Here is a 22,006-nt window from a genome sequence, read left to right as displayed (position 1 = left end):
TATTTCATATTAACCTCTCTTGTCCTGTGACCTCAGAGTCCCATTAACTTGGTTGCTGGCATTTGTCCTACAATACAGTCTAAAATATTTTTGTATTCTTGGTGGATTGCATGGTGTTGCCTGCAGAGGACTTTGACACCGGCTCTCCCCAAGAGAGGGTTAAATATTTGGGGAAGGGGAACTCTGACAATCCCTCGGCTTAAAAATGGTACTGGGACTGTTTAACGGGTTAATCTTCCTAGTATATTTATCTCCCACAAATCGATTTTTTTAAAAATGGGACTAGCCCGAAGTGTTAACATGGTTAGCCGGGACCTCATTTTTTTAATTAAAAAAAAATTTTTGGAGCTGCCTAGGACCAGGTGGAAAAGCTTTGTTACTAATTCCAGGGAAGAACCTTTCACATAGTGGTGGTTAAATGGTTGCCAGCTTTCACACTTCATTGCTTGTGGACCAGAAGCCTGGGAACAAAAGGGTTACTTGTTTCCCCACCACCGCCTTCACCCCCAGATCGATTTTTCTTATTTAATCAGCGAGTAAAATGAGAGACACAAGGAAAAAAAAAAAAAAACCCATTGAAAGAAGGGCAAAGTGGCGGGGGGAGGGTTGAAAGCCAGTAGGTGCAATACAGAAAATCAGTCCCGGGAGTTCGCGCTGCCGAGTCCTTGCAACACGGAATGGAAGCCGGCAAAACGCTCGCAGTCATTTCCACACAGTCAACCTCCCTTTTCTCCTCGCTACGCGCTAGTGGCTCATTTGGCTTCCCTCTGCCACCGAGCGATCACATACATTATTTCTCCCAAGATAACACAATCAAACTTATATTTACCGACATCCTCTCCTCGCAGCCTGTTTGAGATTTGTTTTAATAAATAAGTGTTTTATGTGAATGATGTAGTAATTGAAGCGGGCGCACCATTTTTTTTTTTCCATCTTACTACAGGAGGTTCCTCAACCCCAATCTGGTTGGAAAATAAAACGCTTTGTCTCCACAACCGCCCCCCACCGGACCCCCACCCGCTCTCAGTGTGTGTTTTATACGTGTGTATATCTCAACCCCCTACAGTAGCCAAGAGAAAGCAGCTAGCCAATGAGAGAGCCCAGTTTCATAAAAGCTGCTCTCTGATTGGCCCGATGAGAAAGGGCAATGGGAACAAAGAAAAGTCCCTTTCAGGTATAGAGGCTGAGAGCTCCTTTTGCTCCACTCCCCCTGTGTGTGTGTTGTGTTTCAGTCCTGATTTCAGTGTTGCAGAACAAGCTTGTTGTGTGTGTGCACCAGGGGAATTTTTCTTTTCTTTTTTTTTAATTTGAATTTTTGTTTTTATAAAAAATACACAGGCCGGTCTGTGACATTTGATGGTCCATCTTCTTTAATAATAAATTTGTTGAAGAGATTATAATTTCCAAAATAAAGCGGCTGCAACCAAACACATTCAATGCAGTTAGAAGGAAAAGGTCAACTCGATCCAATACAGACCGTAAGTACGGTTGCGTGGTGTGTCTCTATATAGCACTTAGCGGGGACTTCATGCAGGGGAATGTGCGAGTTTTATGCATTGAAATGAGGAACTAGTTACAGGGTTTGGCTTTTGCATTGAGAACAACAATCCCAGAAGGGTGAATTTTTATTCAGTGGAGGGTGAAGCATTTGTAACTTCTTCACACAAATTAAGCTTGACTGGGCACTCGGGGTAACTTAGAGTAAACTACCTTTGGGGCTCTAACCCAAGGAGAATAAAAAGTGACAGTTACAAATCTTGATCTGCAGTGTCCATTCTCTAGCGCATCTCACCCCTCCCTCTCCTATCCTAGCTGGGCAGGACCCTCTTCCAAACTGAACCAGGAAAATGGGGGCAAGGGCAGAACAAGACGATTTCTGTCCCTTGTCACATCTAGTGCCCAATAATTTAATATTAAGGGAATTGTCACCCATTACCTGTAATGGTTATAATTACCATTTTCCACCTCCTTAAAAAAGCAAGCAGCAAAAACACCATTAAGGGAAAAAAATGCCCCACCCAACCCAAACAAACCCGCAAATAGTAACAATGGTGTTTATTACAGGACCTGGATTGGGAGCTAGCAAAATGTTTTTCTTTGTTTAAGACATGAGGGGGGGTCCCTAAAATCCAAGTAGCGTGGAGGTGCCCTGCCCCCCTCGCCTAGTCGTCCCTATCCCTGGCCCCTTGGCAAAGACGACAAATTCGAGATAAGCTGAGGAAAGGTTTATAAGGTGTTTCTTTAAAACATCTGCTTTGCTCTTGTACTCATTACATTTCACTCCTTCCGAACTTCCGAGAGCCTAGATCTTCGAGAAATGTTTCACATTCATAACTTGTAGCTGCTCCCACTGCAAGGGCGGGGGTGGGGGGAGGCGGCGGGGGGGGGGGAGAGTGTGTGCAGGGGGAGGGGAGAGACCTTCAGCTTTTTTTTAAAGACCAGATCAGTATTTTCTTGATACGCTTGTCACCATTTTTGTTCTCACGACAACCAATTGAGCCCTTGATCCTCACGTGATGTGAAAGGCTTGCACTGTAACAAAATCGCTCCTTTTAGATGGTTGGTTGTTGCTAACTCGCCCATCCCCCTCCCCCAGCCCCGACATTTCCAGCAAAGCGACTCTCCACTTCCAATCTATCAACAATTCATTACTGCTTTTAGCTTCCAAACGCCAGCTAATTAAAAATACTAAGCCAAGCTCCGGGGCCATCTGACTAAACACAGGAGGGGGGTGGGTGAGGGAGGAGGGGAGAAAAATAAATAAAAAGGAGACGCACCGTTTGCTGCGGCTATAAACGGGAAATGTCCTGAAAAAGGTCGCCTTAAAAAAAATCTTTTTTTGACTCTAATTATCGAATTACCACATGACTGATCGGCTTGAACGACAGCGGATTTTTCCCCCCCTCGGGGACTATACTAGGAACTCGGTTCCTTTTTCTTAAAACAACATAAAACAGGAAAACATCACATCCTTTAGGTTTCGAAGACTGAACCAATTTTAAACGCCGTTATTTTCCCTACCCCGCCGCCCCCCGGCCCCCACCCTGAATGCTGGTATAACTGGTTTATCAGCTCACTGAATCATCTGCTCCCCTCCCCCTCCACACCTTTCTTTTTCTCCTTTTGCTAGACTTCTCATCCCACCCTTTCCTCCACCTCCTCCTCCCTCTCCTCCTCCTCTTCCTCCTCCTCCTCCCTCCCTCCCTCTCCCTCCCCCCTCCCTCCCCCATCCCCTTCCCCCTCCTTTCCTCTTAAGTTAGTTCAAGAAATCAAATCTGTCAGGACGGGCGGAAAAATGCCACTTCCCGACTAACAGGCGGAATCCAGCCCAGATTTTCAGTCCTTTCTTCTTATTCTTTCTTCCCTTTCACTAATTTATCCCGATGTTAGCACATTCTGTCTTGTTACTAGCGGACGCCTGTAGGTTTGCTACATGGGATCATTACTTACTGATCACGGTGACTCTGAAGTCTGGAACTGAAGGCGGAATGAGAAGTTGGGAAAACTTTTTTCTCTAAGCTCTCTCTTTTTTAAAAACTATTATTCTCGATGCTTGTTAAGAGGAAAAAAACCCTTTGGTGCTTCTGTTGTGAATGTGAAACATTATCTTCCAGCTGTACAGTGACACATTTTTTTAAGGAGAAAAGGACTGATCCGTTTGCCAAAAGGGGGGTGGGGAAGTGGAATAATGTTATCGAGTGATTATTCTGGCTGAGATGTGTTATTTGGTTCCTTCCTTCTTGATCATTTGGTGTTTAAGTAAAATGAGGCACAGGCTTGTTTGCCGAGTGGAGTGGGAAAGGCATTTTGATTTGCTGGCCTAATTAAAAAATGATAAAGGAGTAAAGGTAAGCAATGTCTGTGTGTGTGTGTGTATGTATATTTATTTTTTTTTCCTTGACAATCAACTGTTAAAAAGGGGCTGATCCCTTTAAAAACCGTTTTAACTGATCTTTGTCAAACACACACTCATTTGCGGTCATTGAGGCCACCTTGGCGCAGATCACTTAAAGTGTATGTCTTAATCAGTTTCCCTTACAGTCAGTAGCACCATATTTAACAGATTGAGCCAGTCTGTGACCTAGGAATACGGTAGAATTGTTTAGATGTAATTTCTTTTTCTCAAAAGGCATATATTTAGCCTTTTATTTGACACTGTCTTTTCTAAAATAGAGAAATGCTCTTAAAGACGTGTGTGTATATTTCAAAAATAAAATTGTATAAACTGTTGGGGAAGAGAGGATGGGGGGATATGTGTATGGGGGCGTTATTGGTTGTTTTTTTCTGTTCCTTACTGGGAACAAAAACCAGATTGCCCAGACAATTTGTAAAAAGAAGTAATAAAATTAGAAATGAGGAAAATTTAGCAACATCATTCTGAAACTAGCCTTAGAGAACTTCCAGGGTCTGGTCTTTTAAAAATTGCAAGATCTAGGACATGTTTAGGGATGTTTAAAGCGTGTTCCTTCCTCTTGTCCGAGTGTTCAGGCTGTGTTTCTGGGGTTGTTACCATGTGTATGTGCTAGAAAAAAAAAAATCCTAAACTCTTTTTTTTTTTTCCCCTTAAACCTTTCTGGACTTGACTCAGATCCTTAAGATATTTTAATGCTTTTTAAAAAGTGATTATCCTTGTGTTGTTGATAAAGGGCTTTTCTTTTTTAGCTACTGTAAGATGCTTACTGTCATGGGTACGTTTTTCGGGTTTGGTTATTTTTCTTTAAACCTGATATTGGACTGTGGAGACAATACATGAGCCACCTTCCTCACCATCCTTCCCTGTACCCCTCACTGACTCCCCAGTATTAATCGTTTTTTTATTCTGGTAACACCCAGACAAGAAATATTCGACTTTTCCCCCCTTCACAGGAAAAGGTGGACCTGGACTGAAGGGTGTAAAACCCCTGGACCCATTCCTGGGGCAGGAAAAAGAAGAGGAAGATTAGAAGATTTTTTTTTTTTTTTTTTTTTTTAAGAGAAAGCCCAGCGGAGCTAAACGAATGTCCCCTCATCTCCAAAGGAAAGTTCATCGGATTTTTATTCTAGAGAGCTCATCTTCAGGATGTCAGTGAACATTTCTACGGCAGGAAAGGGTGTGGATCCAAATACGGTTGATACTTATGACAGTGGCGATGATTGGGAAATCGGGGTTGGAAATTTAATAATTGATTTGGACGCTGATTTGGAGAAGGACAGACAGAAATTTGAAATGAATAATTCCACCAACACCACTAGCAGCAGCAACTCTAAGGATTGTGGAGGTCTGGCCTCCAGTGGGGCCGGTGCTACCGCAGCCTTAGCGGATGGCCTAAAATTTGCTTCTGTTCAGCCCTCTGGTCCCCAGGGGAATTCACACAAAGAGACCAGCAAATCAAAAGTGAAAAGGAGTAAAACTTCTAAGGATGCTAATAAATCTCTGCCTTCTGCTGCCTTGTATGGGATTCCCGAGATCAGCGGCACTGGCAAGAGGCAGGAAGTCCAAGGGCGCCCTGGAGAGGCAACTGGCATGAATTCAGCGCTGGGTCAAAGTGTGAGCGGCGGCGGCGGCGGCAACCCGAACAGCAATAGTACCAGCACCGGCACCTCCGCTGCCACCGCGGGGACGGCCTCCTGCGGGAAAAGCAAAGAGGAGAAGCCAGGTAAAAGCCAGAGCAGCCGAGGCGCCAAGCGGGATAAGGATGCAGGGAAATCCAGGAAGGACAAGCACGACCTGCTTCAGGGCCACCAGAATGGCAGTGGCAGCCAGGCCCCTTCCGGGGGCCTCTATGGCTTTGGGGCCAAGAGCAATGGAGGTGGCGCGAGCCCCTTCCACTGCGGGGGCGCTGGGAGTGGCAGCGTCGCGGCTGCTGGGGAAGTTAGCAAAAGTGCCCCGGATTCAGGGCTCATGGGAAACTCTATGTTGGTAAAGAAGGAAGAGGAGGAGGAGGAGAGCCACAGGCGAATCAAGAAACTGAAAACTGAGAAGGTAGGATAAAGACGCCTTCCTAGATCTCCTACTTTCCTCTTTGTGTGCATTTGTGTGGGTGCGTGGTGGGTGGGGACGTGCCTCTGTGTGCCTTACATTTCGTGCTTTCTGGTTCTTTGTGAGATTTCTCTTCCGGCACTCTTTCTGTGAACTTCTGGTATGGGGCAGCTTACTTGGCGTGCAGTGTTTAGCTCTTGCTTCTTTCTGCTGCTGCTACTGTGGTGCTAGTGTTTGGGTCCCCAGGTGGGAAGGTCTGGGTGTTCCAAGTACCTTTTGCCCTGCAGAAGGGCTCTTGGCCAGTCAGCCCGTTGCGGTGTGCTTTTAACAGAAAACCTGCTCCTGTACCCACTTACCTCTTGTCCTGATTTCTCCCCTAAGGAGAACTGTCTTCTGTTTTAATGTACACGTCCTAGTATTTCTGGTAATGTGTCCTTAGGTGCAGAGTTCACGTTGCCTCCCCTGAGAGGTATGTCGAGGATTCGAATTTACACTCCACCCTTCACCCATTTATTTTTTCATGATATTCTCCAAAATAGTCTTGTCAAAGGATATTGTACTGTCATTGGTCCCGAATGAAACCTTGGTCTCCTAGGGTCATTTGTTTCATAACCGTGTAGCAAGAATGGAATGGTTTTGGTGGCCTCCAGGACTCTTTCCTTGTTCCCTTGCCCGGTTCTTAGCTGGAGATTTAAGAGTGTTATCACTTGGATTTCTTGCTTGTCCAGGGAGCTGAAAGGTTGGTAAGAAAAGTGAAATGGACTTGGTGGATTGGTGTGCTGAAAGGTGAAAACGGAGCCAAAAGATACCCGAAATACGTGTTGCATTTGAGCGGTGGGGAGCGTTGATTTAGGTCATTCGGACCCTGTTTCCCATCTTTGTCATTGTCGGAAAGTCTAGTGAGACACTGCCTTCGAAAAATTGCCCCTCGTGTTGTGCTGCTTTGTGCTGGAGGCCTAGGACTTACTGGTCTGGCAGTTGCATTAAGTGATGTCCCAGAGCTGAAGGTGCTCTGTCCACAGAGCAGGTTGGGAGCGAACTGGGGGGAGTGAGTGCTGTCTCTATAAAATTAACCTTTAATTCTACAGATTGTGCCTTGCAGAAGCAAATGCGTATCATGTGGTTCGTGGCATGGTTGTTTGGATATATGCTTATTAAATAATTTGATTTTTTGCTATTTCTCACTTGATCAAAATTGTGAAATGTCTTTGGGTGATTATTTCTGTGTACAATTTCTCACTGTTGTCTATTTAAACCTTTTTCTTTTTGCAGGAATAAAGTTTCGGTTTTATGATTTTAGAAGTCGATGAAGGTACATTAAGGTGTAGATGATGCCAAAATCTCAAAAAGCCTCTGAACGCCTGCTTCTTCTATCTATATCCCTTTGGTCAGACAGCATTTTACACTGATGAATTTAAATGCATTAAATCCAGGTTTCGATTCTTACGCTGAAATGTGGAGTTTCACATAATTTCTGCTAAAAGGCGTTCTGAAGTCTTCTTATTAGTACAGTAGAGCATTTACTTTTGTTGCCAGTAGTCTTCAAATTGCAGTTCTAATCTGCCCTAACTATCTAGATGAATTGCCCTAATCCAGTGCTCACAATGGCTGTGGTTAAGGAGTCAGAGCCATTTGATTGGATTCACTGCTGCCTGGAATGTGGGAGGTACTGCCCTTAGCCTTTTAATCTTCCAGCCAAATGTTCACAGTCAACAATTTTGTTTAGCTGGCAATCGGAACATTTCAGTATCTCAAAGGCTGCTGTCATGGCAACTGAGATGAGAGCGTGGTGTCGGTTCTCCAGTTTTTGTGTTCTTTTCACTTTCCAGTCACACAGGAAACTGGATGAAAAATGGAAGAATTAAGTTATTCATATACACGCAACTCATCTTCAGTCAGAGGAGTATAAGTGTGATAATATGAATTACCTAAATAAAGAGAAAACAAGTCATGATGGGTCTGGGGTGGAGGAGGGGAGCAAGCACAGTGCATTTAGATTCATACCACTGCCAACCGTAGCTGCTGGTGCGGGCACAGGGCCCCTTCAGGGATGGCTCTGAGGGGCTTGAATACTGCAGCGTGGGCTATTCTCTGTCATGCTATGGTGCTGGCTCAGGATCTGGAAGCCTGTTCCTTCAGCTTTCCTCCCCACGCCCACTGCACCCCAGAAGGACTTCTCTTAAGAACACTTTCCTCCTTGGCACACAGAGATGGCACTCCTTTGTACAAATGCCACCCAGGGAAGTCACTCCAATTCCACTAACTCTTGGTTGTGTAAAATTCGATTGCAATTTAGAAAGTACTTCCTAATGACAGGAGGAGACCTCTTGAGGCGGGAAAGATTTAGTAGGACAAGCTTTACCTGGCAAAATAATTCAACACTGAGGCATCCTTTGAGAAAGGTTTTTTGATGTTTTTGTACAATGTTTTAATTTCAGCCTTGTTTGATTATCTGGGTTTGTGAAGAGTAAGTGTCTTGAGAGTGAAGGTGGTTAATTTTCAGCAATCGGATGTGGCCCATGAAGGGGTCAAATGTGAAAACCAAAGGGGGGTGTAATGTGGTGTGTGTGCTTTTTTCTTTATCTTTTTCCTGGTTGGATGGTTCCAGGAGATTCATAAGACTTGCTGTCACCGGTGAATTTTCACAGCATGCTTCAGTGTCTATTTTTGGTCTGTTTATTCTGTTTCTTCACTACACAAAGTCATGTAAAACATAAATTGGACCATATGAAAGGTCCAATTATGAAATTAAATCAATGAGCGTTCTAGTCCTTTATGTGGAAACCACAAGTATGTTGTAAAAGTCGCCACTCTCTTAATATGTGAACAAAATCAAAACATGCCATAATTCTAAGATACTTGAGCTGTATTTCTATAGCCCATTTTGTGGTTAAGCCACCAGTGACGCGTCTGAATAAGTAGATTTGAGGGTTGGCTTTTGGTTGTTAAAACCTGCTTCCCCACCTGCCCCCTCCTTTTCTTTTGAAGCATAATAGCCTGTATTGAGGCTCTTCTGCATGTATCCTCCTTAACTGTCTTACAGTTTTGACCTATCAGACGCAGGCATTCGGCTGGGCTAATAGTTCAATACAGTACATGGGTTTATTTGATCGCTGGGATATTCCAAAATACATACAAGAATTCTTAAAAACAGCTGAGACTTCAAATACAGTGAAGAGCATAGGAGATCTTATGGTTGGGTCTTAGGGTTCTGACTATTCAGTATGCATTTAGAAAAGAGAATGATTTGAGTAATATCATGCTGCTTTCATTAAGCTGGTCCTTAACAGCCTAAGTGTGGGCTCTACAAATGGACCTGTCTATAAAGGATATCAGTCATTTTATTTTATTCTCTTGTAGAAGCCTTTTTACACTTCACTAGGGAATTCTGGCACATTTTCTAAGCGAGTGTGAGTAGTTGAAGAACATATTTTGATTAATAAGTTTTGTGGATGATATGCTTTCCCCCAAATATAGTGCCCCCTACAAATTCTGCTTAGAGAGTGCAGTTTATCTACTGTGAAATAAAAGGGCAGAAAGGTCACTTGCTATAATTAAAGAACAAAGTCCATTGTTGTTGGACAGCAAACTGTTTTGAAAGCTACATAAGGGATTTAGCTGTTGAAAACGTTGGTAACTAAGGGTGGCTCCCAATCAGCATTGATTCAGCTCCTTTCTTTTCTATAGGCTTCCTCGGAGGATGACAGGGCTTTTGCAGTGGGTGCAGAGGGGCTGCCCTTTCCCCAAGGAAGGTTTCTGTGAGACCCCATGGAAGCTTGGAATATTTGCATAACCAGGCACATCACTGAGTTAGTTCTGAGCACAGTATTTGTAATCTGCTGGGCTTGCTGGAGAAATTTTAAAAATTACTCAGCAACTGATCAAGGTTGTGCTAAAAGAGATAAATAATGTTTAGCAACTTTTAATAACTTTGCAAATAGTCTGTTAAAAAAAAAAAAAAAGAGGCGGGGAGGGATTGATGGTCCAAATGTCATGAGGTTAAGAATGCTCTTCAAGTGAAATTGCTTGGCTGCAAGATGGTTTTAATTAGGGTGTTATAAAGACTTATTTTTCCTAAGCAGCATTTTATAGTTAGTAAATGAAATCTATGCCGAAAGTGCTAAGCAGAAATCTCCCTAACCACAGAGGTGTTCAATAATCAGATTCAAACAACATGGAAAGAACCATCTGTTCTTAGTTTTCAGCATGAAAAACAAGGATTGAACGGCTGAGATTTGCTCCAATTTTGACTGTGTGTGTGTTTTTTTAAAATTTTAAAAAGTTCACCTGGTACTTCATAGAAACTCGAAATTGCAGTAATATGAGCAACACTGTGAAAACACGTGTTCCTACATTTATTTTAACCAGTTCCACTTTTATTTAAAAGATTTCCAGAAGCCCAGCCATTGAACACTTTATAATGGTTATTCAGTTCCTGCAGGCAATCACAATGAGGGGTCAGTTCTTCAAAGATCTAACTATTTAGTCAGTATCTGAATTATTCTGTCAATTTTCCCCCTGGAGGCAAGGGGGGGGGGCAAAGGCTCTCCGGGGCTAACTCTGGTCAGCGTTTATCGGTTAATCTAATTGTATGTGGTAGCAACACCTGGACCGATGTTTGTTCTACATAGACCTTGCTCTGGTTCAGAGCTGTTAGTCTAGGATTGTTGATCATGAGGGAAATATTCTTTTAACACTGATAACTTTGGAGTCCTTGACTTTTAGATGGTAAGCTTCTGGCTTCTGGTTTTAGTAAGAGCCCTGGGTAAAACATTATCCGGCCTTTGTTTGAGGTCTTTTATAGAAGCTAATGACTGGGCTTGTGCCTCCCTCAGATAAATGACATTATCTCTGAGTGGGCTGACAGGAAACAGACATGTTAATGGTGAAGCTGCGGGGAGGATCTGCCCGGGTTCTGACAAAAGAGTGGAGAAGGGACCCCTGGTTGTGGTCATTAACACATAATGCATTCTTGCTCTTCCTAAGAGGCCCTTGATAATTGGAAAGCTATTTTAGCCACAAGCACTTAAATCATAAATCTACCACTTCTAGTTCCTTTGCATTCTTAAAAGTAGCAAAGTAATGTGTTTTTTGTTAACAAGTGTGTGATCTGGTTTTTAAAAATGGTGGCAGTTCTAGGCGGTGCCGTATTGACGTTTGGGAGGGCTGCACATCCCACTGCTTTTATCAGATGGGCTCTCTCTTTGTCTTTCGCCAGGCCTCTACTTTAGTAAACGAAGAAGTGGGTCCAAAAAGTAAAAAGAAATCATTTTTATACTTGAAGATGTCTCATGGAGAGGGATAAAATCTGTTTTTTTCTAAGTTGGGCAAAAGATTTTGCTCAGTGATTTGAATGTAATGAAACCTGCCTTTTGAAGTGTATGTTTAAAAAGTCATGGGTATAATTGAGTTTCAGTGCAGTTTAAACTCTTTGCTTCTTGAACAGAGATAATTGCCATGTTGAACACAGTCTAGAGGTGTAGAAGAGGTGGAAGGATCATGTTATTCTATTCTTTAATATTAAGCACTGGAAGTTTTTCATAGTAATTACTGTAGCACAACATAGTTTTGATTGCCAGCACTCTGAACTTGCCGGTGATCTGAACATCAAGGGTTTTGCTTGAATACTAAACAGTTTATTCCTAAATTACTTGTATCACATTCTTGTAGAACATGGAAACCAGAACTAAAGAAATACTGGGTGCTCCTTAGCAACAGCGGAGTGGAAATAACCTCTCTTCACTAGCACTGTTGTCGATAAATAATAATACCCTTTTAATCTGTACATTTAAGGTTATAGGGAAAGAGAACAGGTGAAATCTCTGACCCAGGAATGACTTCAGTCGTCATTACAGGCTCATACAGGGATCAGACTGGTACGCTGTGTCTGGTATTTATTTCATAGGTATGTATGTAGAAATGTTATAATGGCATATATAGCTGTTGGGTTGGGAGTGGATTTGGGAGTGTTTAGTTAGTGTGGGCTTTATTCTTTTAAAAAAAGTCACCGTTGATTTTCTGTTCCACTCTGCTGCCAAGTAATTGGTCTCTTCATATCCATCCAGTTCTCTCTCCCAGCTGAAGTTTCTTTAGTGACTTCTTGCTCTCCGTAGCAAGTTCTCTTTAATTTAAGCTAAAGGTTTTGGCAGTGGGAACGAAGCCTTTGCAACTGAATGAAAGGTTGTTAAATAATTCATAGTAGATTGACCATCAGTTGGGCTGTTTGTAATGTTATTTTGAGTGCAGAAAGGATATTCAAGAGGGGAGACTGGCACCTTGCTCCTAGAGCTGAGTTCTGCATATCTGCTAAATTTTGGTTAGAAATGCCTTTGAGAAAGTACTAAAATAGATTATAGGTTTTGCCTGAAGAACTGAAGAGATTACAAAGCGAATACTTTTCTTATATTTTGATAGGTCAGTGGCCCTTGAACCACCTGGATCTCATCTGGTACTCAGAAGGCTTCCCCCCTTCCCCATGAAGCTAAATGAAAATTTAGAAATATATATTTTGGTTGTAATAGAGAACTCAAAGAGAAGGGTGCTTCGGTTCAAACAAATGTGTTGGAAGTGATGAATAAATACTGCTGCTGGTTTTTCAAAGCTCCTCTTTTCTTCTTTCTCATCCCCACCTCCCAGCCCAGTTTGATTATTATTCACTGTGACTATTCTCGCTCAACCACTGAGCTTTTTGCAACTCCTGGTAATCCTCATTCTCAGCTAGCACCTTAAGAAAAACGCGCCTACGGGGGACATTTAGGCACATTCCAATAATGCCATATGAAGGCGGCTTTTACAGTTTAAAAATATATTGATTGTATTTTGTGTTGTACATAATGATTTTAGAAAGCAGATATTTAGGTTGTGGAATTGGCTTATTATCTTAACCAGAGAGCCGATGGCATGGTGCCACAGACGTATAATTTTACTTAAAGGGACTTTTAAGGTTTTGATGTGTTTTCTTTTCCTCTTATTTCCCTGATGGCTTCTTTTTATTGAAGGGTAACTTAAGGAGACCTGGTAGCAATTTTACTGCCTTCCCCCTGACAGTTTGAAATAATAGCTTGGTCTTTGGTTGCACTGATCTTCTACCAGTCAACTTGATTCTGGTTTTTGTCATGTGGCAGTGAATTAAGAAAAAAAAAAGGGGGTTGTAGTATGTTTTAAGAAATGGACTCTTTTATATGCTTCAATTAGCAACAGACGACAAAGTTCCAATTGGTCACACTTTCAGGATCTCCTAGAAGTCACTGTTCGTCCTTTTGATTTAAGAAAACTCCTGATTTGGTTTCTTAGGGAAGCACATCTGGTCTTCTGGCTGCTTTAGATCCACCTTTTTTGTCTTTTGCATTAGTTCCTGCAGGTTCAAAGGTCCTTTTTGAGTTGTTCTTGGTAGGTTAGCACGCTTTCCCCATACTGGAGGGCTGTACTTTTTTTGGTTGCTACGCCTACCACGTGTTTGAGTTCACCTGGCATAAAAATACCATTTGTTTCAATGACTGGATTTTACAGTTTTACCCACTCTTCACTTAGAACATGATCAGGATGAGTTGGAAAGCATCTCTCTCTCTTTTTTTTTTTTTAACAAAGTGCACATAGCCAGACCAGATTACGTTTGGATTTCCTGTCACCTCCTTGGCTGATTTATGGATGGCTCATGTTAAAAGCAACAATAATGTTTGAATTGGAAGGGCTGACGCCTCGGGTTTTCATTCTTCATGGAGAACTGTTTATTTGTGTGTGGTTCACCACAGTACATGGATAATGCTATCAAATCTGTGCTTTATTATAGGCTTATGACTAGCACAGCAGCACTTAGTTATGTGTTTCTGCGTTTCCCTTCTTTGCCAATTCTTTTGTGATGGAAATGAAATTAGAACCGAATCTTTGCAGCCAAGGAGAAAATAGGCACAACAAGTAGAAATTGTCCCTTGAGCCAGTTCAGAAGTAAGCAGTGGTGATTTAAGAAACATTTTTCTCAAAGGAAGTGAAATCCATAGGAAAAAAAGGACTCCGATTTAACTTTTCCGTGAAGATCAGTGGAAGATGAGCCTCACACTTTGACAAATGGAGGCTGTTCCAACAGCAAGGCTTTATCCCTTTATATTGTTTCACATCTGAAGTAACTGACTGAAGAGCGGTTCCCATTCCCAAATCTTTCAGCTGCTTTGAAGGTGGAATGTTAGTTCAGTAATATTGTTGGCTTCAGCTCCCCGAAGGGAACTAAATGATTTGAAGACAGAGCAATTGAGCTTTTCCGCATCAAACTCCATTTGGCCAATTGTCTCCATTTACATTCCTTGCCCAAATCCTTCACCAGCCTTTCCCATGATGCCGCAGCAGATGCCAGACACTGAAGTATAAAGCGAGCAGCTGTTTCCATTACTCCAAGGCTGTATTATCCTCCACAATCTGCTTGCTTTTTCGCTCCCCTCCCCCACTGGAAAAAAAAGAAAGAAACCTTCTCTCCCTCTGACGTTTGCCCGCTCGGGTTTATCAGCCTGCGGATTTTCTATCTTATCAGGACCACGGATTTCTCGGCAAGGCCCGGTTTATTGTTCCGCGGGGGAGCAGATGGAGGGCCCTGGGCTCCGGGGAGAGTGGCCGGGCCGCGCGCTCCCGATGCTGGGGGCCGTGGCGGGGGCGCGCCGCCGGGGCCTCGCCCTCCTTCCCTCCCAGGACCCGTTTATAGCCCCGAGCGCAGTAAATCTGTCAGCTCTTCACTACGCCTTCACCTCTTTCTTCATTTGCTCCGGCTTCTAGTTTGACAACGTTCCCCTGAGGCGGAATTCTAATCTGCTTCCAATTAGTTGCAAAATGTGACTGAAATTTCCACATTATGACTGCTGTTTTACTTGCACGCATACATCTAGAAACAAATTAATGCTCTTGAATATTTATTTTTTGAGCCCTTGGATTTCCTTGAAGAGGAAGAGTTTCCAACTGTTGGGAATGACTTCCAGGGTTTGCATTTTCTTCTCTCGAAGCCTTCTCTACTCAGTATATTGCTTTTAAAGAGAGAGCACAATAGCCGCCGTGGGGTCCCCCCCATCTCTTAATAAGCCTTTTCCAGCTTTTTCAAGATTTCTCAAAATGTGTCCAAGTTACGCAAATCAATTTTGTAGTATTTCTAAAATAACACAAGGATGTTTGCCCGAGTTTAATGGAGGGGTCCTCCTGGTGCATGTTTTAATAGAACACAAATACACACAGATTTGCTTCTAAGATAGCTGAGGTACATTTGGTCGAGGCACAAAAGACTTGTTACACACTTTTCAATTCTTTCATTTGATATTCATAAACTAAACGAATCGAGCGATTATTTAGCTGAACAGATACAAGGGCTGCATGAAAGATGTCACCATGGGCACTCACGTTATCCTACAAGTTTGTGCCTAGATCCTGAGCACACCTGGCAGCTGTTGGAAGTTGTGGGCTGCAGCAGGCATAGTCGATGGCTTCCTGTGACTTTAGTACCCCTTATCCTACATAATCCAGTGTTAAGGAGAATGTTTTGGACTCTGGGTTTTGGGGTGGTTCTACTTTGAGGGAGGTCAACTACTCCAACTTTCTTTCCTGCTTTTTAGTGTTTGTTTTTTAAACAAAGATACTGATCCATCTGATTATATGTAAATATATTAGAGTTGTTTACATCTTGGCTGCTGAGGTGGTCAAATTTAGCTTTATTACTTGCCTAAAAGACTACTACTTTCTCCTGTACTGCGAATTTTAGTACCAAGGCAGTGGGGTCTCGGCTTTAGTATTTGTAGGAAGGTGGTGCCCTTAAAGAATGTAAACAGCCACATTTACTGGTGTATTTTATTGTAGTGTTCAGTCTTCAGCATCTTGGCAGATTGATATCAACAGTAATAATGGACTCTAAAAAGGTGTGAAGAATTTTATTGATGGTAAAGTGGTTATGTTGATCATGTTACTCTGTATTAGTTTCTAAATAACACCTTCAAATGTAAATAGATCAATTTTTTTCTACGACCTTGTCACATATAATCATAAAAGCCCTATATTGATTGATTTATAATGTCCTTTTTAAATGTGCTGTTTTCAATCTCTATAACCAGGAGGTGGAGCGTTTATTTCACTATGTTTAAAAATAAAACTTATTTTAAATTATTTATTACATGTAGAATATAAATTATTCAAATTATTTTATCAAAAAACTTTCAGCTATGCTGGAATTCCACAAAAGAAGTAGGAACGCTCTTTGTTTTGCTTCCTTTCTTTTTACTCTATGACTGGTAGTAGGAAAAAATAGCGAGATTGAAATCCTTAAAAATTTAAAATGTGGGCCTTTCAGACTGTAGAGACCTCCTGGGTTTGGGTTTAAAAAAAAAAAAAAAAAAAGAAAAAAAGAAAAGAGTGGCCCCATAGTGAAATGCTCACAATGGGCACGATTGTGCTAGCCCCTCAAGTCCTGGGGTTCACTAATTGCCCTTTAATGAGGTCGGTCTGCCCCAGCTTTTCCCCTACCTTGGGAGGAAAAGCACACAGACAGTTGGAGTTCAAGTGGATCTTGCTGTATTTGCAACTTAGCATAACTGCTTTGAAGGCCCCCAGGGTGCTTAATTGGGGCTGGGCATTTTTGTTTTGGGGGAGACTACACACAGCTCCCCATTGTGTGTGTAGAAGCCACCGTGGGTCTTGGAAACATTACATGCTTTTGTTGATGGTGCATAGTTTTATAAACTCCAAATGAGCTTATTGCCTTTTAACCATTGGGAGCACTAAATAGTGGAAGAACCTAGAAGTCTCTGGGTTGGGTAGCCGCCAAGCAGTTAAAAAAAAAAAAAAAAAAAAAAAAAAGAATGAATGGTTTAATTGTAGAGCAAACCATTTGTTTACAGATTAAGATTTATTCAGTCACCAAATCCTATGGACCAGGAGGTAAAAGAATGAGGCCTTAAGGTATAGGAGTTGAGTGCCCGGTGTTATGTTTTGTGATCATGCTTAGCTGTTTTTACCCTTGTTTTTCACAAAAGAAGAATGAATTGTTGAATGGGGAGAACTGCTGGGCCAAGTGTAGTTTTTAAGCTCTAAAGAGAGAGGGGAGGATGGCAGAGGCAGGTTGTCATTTCTTTGCTGCCTGGTCAGGAAGCTAAAGACTTAAAGTTCCTCCACCTGAGAGGGGGACACTGGCTGTCGCTGAATTTTCCTGTTCAAATGAGGGGGACTGGTGATGGTGGCGGTAGAGGTAGGGAGTAAAAAGTGGGAAGAAGGTGTGTGGGAAAGGGGGTGGCTGGTGGAGAGCCTTTGTTAAAATGGCCCTAGACAATACATTCTCTTGAATAATTGGGACCCTTTTACAGAAATTCCCCACTATTTCATTAGTTAGTGGCCATGGTACTGAATAGAGAGAAACTCTCCAGCCATGGCAGGGAAGTGGTATATAATTTTTTTGGGGGGTGGGGAGAGCTGTTGCCTGGCAGCCAGAATTTCAGGTTGTCTTTTTTTCCTTCCCTCCCTCCCTCCTTCCAATAGAAGAGCAGAAATCCTGGCATTTGGTCCCACTCTAGTTGTCCTTTTAATCCGTTTTTGAACAAAGGGTTTAAGGACATCACTAGATCACTAGTAAAGTGCTATTTTCTAGAAGTGTCATTTTGAACACTTCCCAATTCACTGTTTTTTAATTTCGCATTAATCTTCTTGGGAGTGAAACCCTTTATCTCAAAGTGCTCTTTTGTATATAAACTGTCACCCTAATGATAACTCTGGTTACTTACAAGTATTGTTTCTAGGAGATGTCTTTGTATGCTGTTTGGCCTTGAAAAAGCCCATTCCTTCTGTAACATTAAAATTACTTGTTTGCTACTTGATGCACATTTGATAAATTGAACTTTCAAATATGTTAAATTGGCTTAACATGATCTTGTTTTGTTTTTCTCCTTAACTAAGTTCTGGTACTTTTAGTTTGGTATGATCCTTTTGAAATGGCTTGATTTTCGAGTCTAAATCATGGCTGATAGCTTCACTTTACAAATCTTTCTTTTGGCAGGTGGTAACAGGAGGATTAAAGGAATGGGGGTGCAGAGAGGGTGTAAAGATTTAGGTGTAAATGTTTTCAGCCTTGTCAAACTAGTGACTTTTTAATGTGCTGTTGTTCATTCTAGATGCTTTTCTATTAACATTTTCTGTGTTAGTGAAGAGACTGGATTTTATTCCTGTGAGCATCCAACATAATTTTTCAAACTTTAAAAAAAATTATTTTATTGAAGTATAGTTGATTTACAATGTTGTGTTAATTTCCACTGTATAGCAAAGTGACTCAGATACACACACACACACATTCTTTCTCGTTCTTTTCCATTATGGTTTATCACAGGATGTTGAATATAGTTCCCTGTGCTATAAAACTTCAAACTTTTAAATCTCGTAAAATTCAGCACTGTCATAGTCACTAAGACTGAATTTGTGTAAATACATTTTTAAAAAATCATGTTTTACCAAAGAGGTAAATCCCTGCAAAGGCCCACCTAACTTTGATTTCTTTGGGTGTAGTTTGACTGATGATACGTGCTCAACCTAGGTTTACTTAGGAAACCAAAACAAAAATGCAAAGATAAAAAAACATAGCTCATGTTAATATTTATGACAGCCTAGAGGCTTTGCAAGATTGAAATCTCTTTGCAGTTTTAATCTCCCCTGGAAAGAAAGGTTCCCCAACCCCCCACCGCCCCAGATTGTTAGTGCCTCCACAGCGTGAATGCTTCTGAAGGTTTTAAAAAGCACCTAAACATACCCTGTATTTCAGTGCGTTTGGTCTGTGTTCACATGTACATAGAGAATGGGGAAGCGGTACTGAGCTTCCTGCCTTATTAACAAGGGTTTTCTTTTGTCTGATTCCTCGTCTCTGACCTGTTCTGGATACTATTTTAATTGGTTGGTTTTTGTTGTCCATATAAAATGTGAAAGGAGACATGCTAACTTTTTTAAGATGCTCTGAAAATTACTTTTATAAACCTGCTTACACCAAAGTCAGGTACTTTCTATTTTAGCTCACATTAAAGGCTTAAAAGTCTCCTTTGAAAGGCTAACATACGAATCTATAAGCCTGCTATAAATTCATGTACCTTATTTCCTTGTAAAAACCAGTGTTTTCTACTTACCTGGAGTTATTAGTACAGCTGTGGAGTTACTTCCCGCAGATATTCCTGTCCAGTTTTAGGTTGATGGAAGTTCTGTACCATCTACAACTCTTTACCTCTGACTGGCTGATGACACACAATCACTTGCCCTTGTTGGATTTCAGCTGAAAACTTAAACACATTGAATTTTCCTTTTCTGACACATAGTGAAATCTGAAGAGATTTGTAGACTTTCGTACTTGAAAAAATCTAGAAAATGCCCAGTGTATTCAAATCACATTTTTAACTGGTGTTCAACATGTAGATACAGTTCTCGTTAAATTACCTCTGAATTTGGTGAGCAGCTTGTCAGCACACACTAGTAGTAGTAGGAAGTTTAATGGTGGAGGAAACCTATAACTATTTATCTTTTGTCTGTAAAATAAATTCTGCAGGGTTTTTGAAGAATTTCATTTTGGCTTGTTTGTAAGTCACTCAGGGCTCCGAAGAGTAATACTCACTGTACAAATATTCTGTGCGATGTGGTCTGGTTGCCTCCATGTTATTTGAGCCTGGATGTGCGTGCATAATTGGAGAGATTATTGGAGAGAGAGTGTTTTGCTGTGGTAGATGTGGTTTAAATCCTAGCACTGAGCATAGCATTTACTTTCTCAGCTTACCCACAAAATCTGTGACTAATTTAGTGAATGTGAAGATTTTAGTCCAGATGGTTAGGTTTAATTGTAAAAACTGGAAAGATTTCAAAGTACCCTTTGGGGGAGTGCGGGAAACAACAACTAGACAACAAAAGAGAAGGAGAAGTAAGTCACTAAATATAGTATATTTGTATATTACACATTATAAAACACACCCACACCCACATATATATATATATATATATATATATATATATCTGTATATACAGTCAAGGAAAAGCTTGAAGAAGTTTTTATAGCACTCAGCAAGAACAGCTAGGATCAAGAAGAGAAGTGATTTTTATTTTATTTTTTTTTTGTGGTACGCGGGCCTCTCACTGTTGTGGCCTCTCCTGTTGCGTAGCAGAGACTCCGGACGCGCAGGCTCAGCGGCCACGGCTCACGGGCCCAGCCGCTCCGCGGCGTGTGGGATCTTCCCGGACCGGAGCACGAACCTGTGTCCCCTGCATCGGCAGGTGGACTCTCAATCACCGCGCCACCAGGGAAGCCCGAGAAGTGATTTTTAATGTTTAATGATTTAGTATGTTCTTTTTCAAGTGTTTCCTACTATTTTTGTGTTTGGCCTTTCCTGGGCTCAAAATAGGTTTCCTCTCAAGAGTGTTAAGAAGGTACCACTTTCCTGTCACCCTCTATTCTTGGTTAAAGAGTGTTGGCAATTACCTCATCGAGTGTTCGGGAAATACCACTCTTGCCCAGGCCTTGGCCTGTGCCCCCTCACTGTGGTGCTCTCTGAGGCTTGTGCCAGCCTGTTCTGCAGCTGTGAAGCTCAAAGAGGGAGTAAGCTTGCAGAAAGGGGCTGATGATCAGTTAGGTGATGATTAGTGCTATGGAGGGACCAGCCTCCTTTTCAGCATCATTTATTCTAAACAGCTCTTGTGCCAGCATGAGTACAGTCGTCTGAGCGGCTGCTTTTAAAGTTGCTCAAGACCTTCTTCTGGCTGCTTCCTAAGCAGATCAGAGCTTAAAGGATAGAAATTGTCCCCTTCTCTTATTGTAGTTGGGATACCACTGACCTAAAATCTTGGGCCAATAAATGAGCTTTGAAGTTGGTAAACTAATAGGGCTCTAGAGTGGACTTGCTTTGTACTACCTGGAATTAAAAGGAGAGATAGGGGAAAGAGAGAAAGTTATCAAGGGGCAGGAGAAGGTTAGACCATGGGACTATTGATAATATCTACTTGGTTCAAGTAGAATGGCTGGGATTCATGGAACAGTGATTTACGAGGCAAACAAATGGAAACATGCCCAAATACATAATGCATGCATGCATATATATGTGTGTGTGTGTGTGTGTGTGTACACACACACAGAGATTTCATAATATTCAGGAAATATAGAGAGATGAGTTAAATTTGTATGTTTTTATTTACTGTGTATCCAGTGCTTTAACATTTGATTATGGAGCCCTCAGCATTTAAAAATGGCACAAGGAACAAGCGTGAGGTTGTCTTTCACGGTAAGGAAGATAAGCAAAAGGCCAGCTGTGTGGGGCTAGTGATTTTCAGATTATGGAAAACCCGTGTAATACAGGCCAAAAGAAGACGCTTCCTGAGGAGAAGTAAGTGTAGATCTTCGAGGTTATTATCGGGAGCATGGGAGCAAGATAAACGGAAGGCCAGCCACCCCAAAGCAGAGGTGATCTTTGCTTTGCTCCCCTTGCTTATGTCACTTTTATTTTTTTTGTGGTACGCGCGGGCCTCTCACTGTTGTGGCCTCTCCCGTTGTGGAGCACAGGCTCCGGATGCGCAGGCTCAGCGGCCACGGCTCACGGGCCCGGTTGCTCCGCAGGCATGTGGGATCTTCCCAGACCGAGGCACGAACCCGAGTCCCCTGCATCGGCAGGCGGACTCTCAACCACTGCGCCACCAGGGAAGCCCTTACGTTACTTTAAAAAATATCTTTCTTTTACCTTCTGGTATCTCCCCATCTGCTTAGAGCCTAATTTTTCTCCATTTATCAAGAGCTTTGTACTACAGCAATCCATTTAATAAGTGATTAAGGTGATTTTAAGATGGTGCCATCTTAAAAGTCTACTGTGTGTAGACTTTTTAAAGGCCCAAGAGTGAAGCTCAAATGTCAGGACTTTCTGGTAGGAGGAGAGGCCGGTAGCTTCCCTGGTGTCTTCATCATACCTTTGAGGCGGTCATCTTTTCTGCCCCCAAAGCTTATTTTTTTGTAAAGCTGAATTTTGGAGAGAACTTCTTCTGTAGATGTTTTTTAACATTTGAAGCTGACAAGGTGTAAGTGATGAGGTT

General features: G+C 41.9%; 1 protein-coding gene across 7 annotated transcripts in view; it reads left to right on the top strand.

The window, feature by feature from the left end:
* The first annotated feature begins 1,182 nt into the window (after positions 1-1,182).
* ZNF608 (zinc finger protein 608) overlaps positions 1,183-22,006 on the top strand; it is a 105,139-nt gene continuing 84,315 nt past the window's right edge. For 4 of the 7 annotated variants that reach the window (XM_067031505.1, XM_059060775.2, XM_067031502.1 and 1 more), the window contains exons 1-2: positions 3,084-3,848; positions 4,867-5,962. In XM_067031505.1, coding sequence (XP_066887606.1) covers positions 5,060-5,962 — 903 coding nt within the window. In that variant the 5' untranslated portion in view covers positions 3,084-3,848; positions 4,867-5,059. Of the gene's footprint in view, positions 1,479-3,083; positions 3,849-4,682; positions 5,963-22,006 lie in introns of those variants that run through there. The other 3 variants (XM_067031503.1, XM_067031506.1, XM_067031504.1) reach the window with 3 other exon arrangements.

Source organism: Kogia breviceps, chromosome 4 (assembly GCF_026419965.1).
Source record: "Kogia breviceps isolate mKogBre1 chromosome 4, mKogBre1 haplotype 1, whole genome shotgun sequence".
In the NCBI taxonomy this organism is placed as follows: domain Eukaryota; kingdom Metazoa; phylum Chordata; class Mammalia; order Artiodactyla; family Physeteridae; genus Kogia; species Kogia breviceps.
Note: the sequence above shows the minus strand (reverse complement) of the source record. Positions and strands in the feature narration are given on the sequence as shown.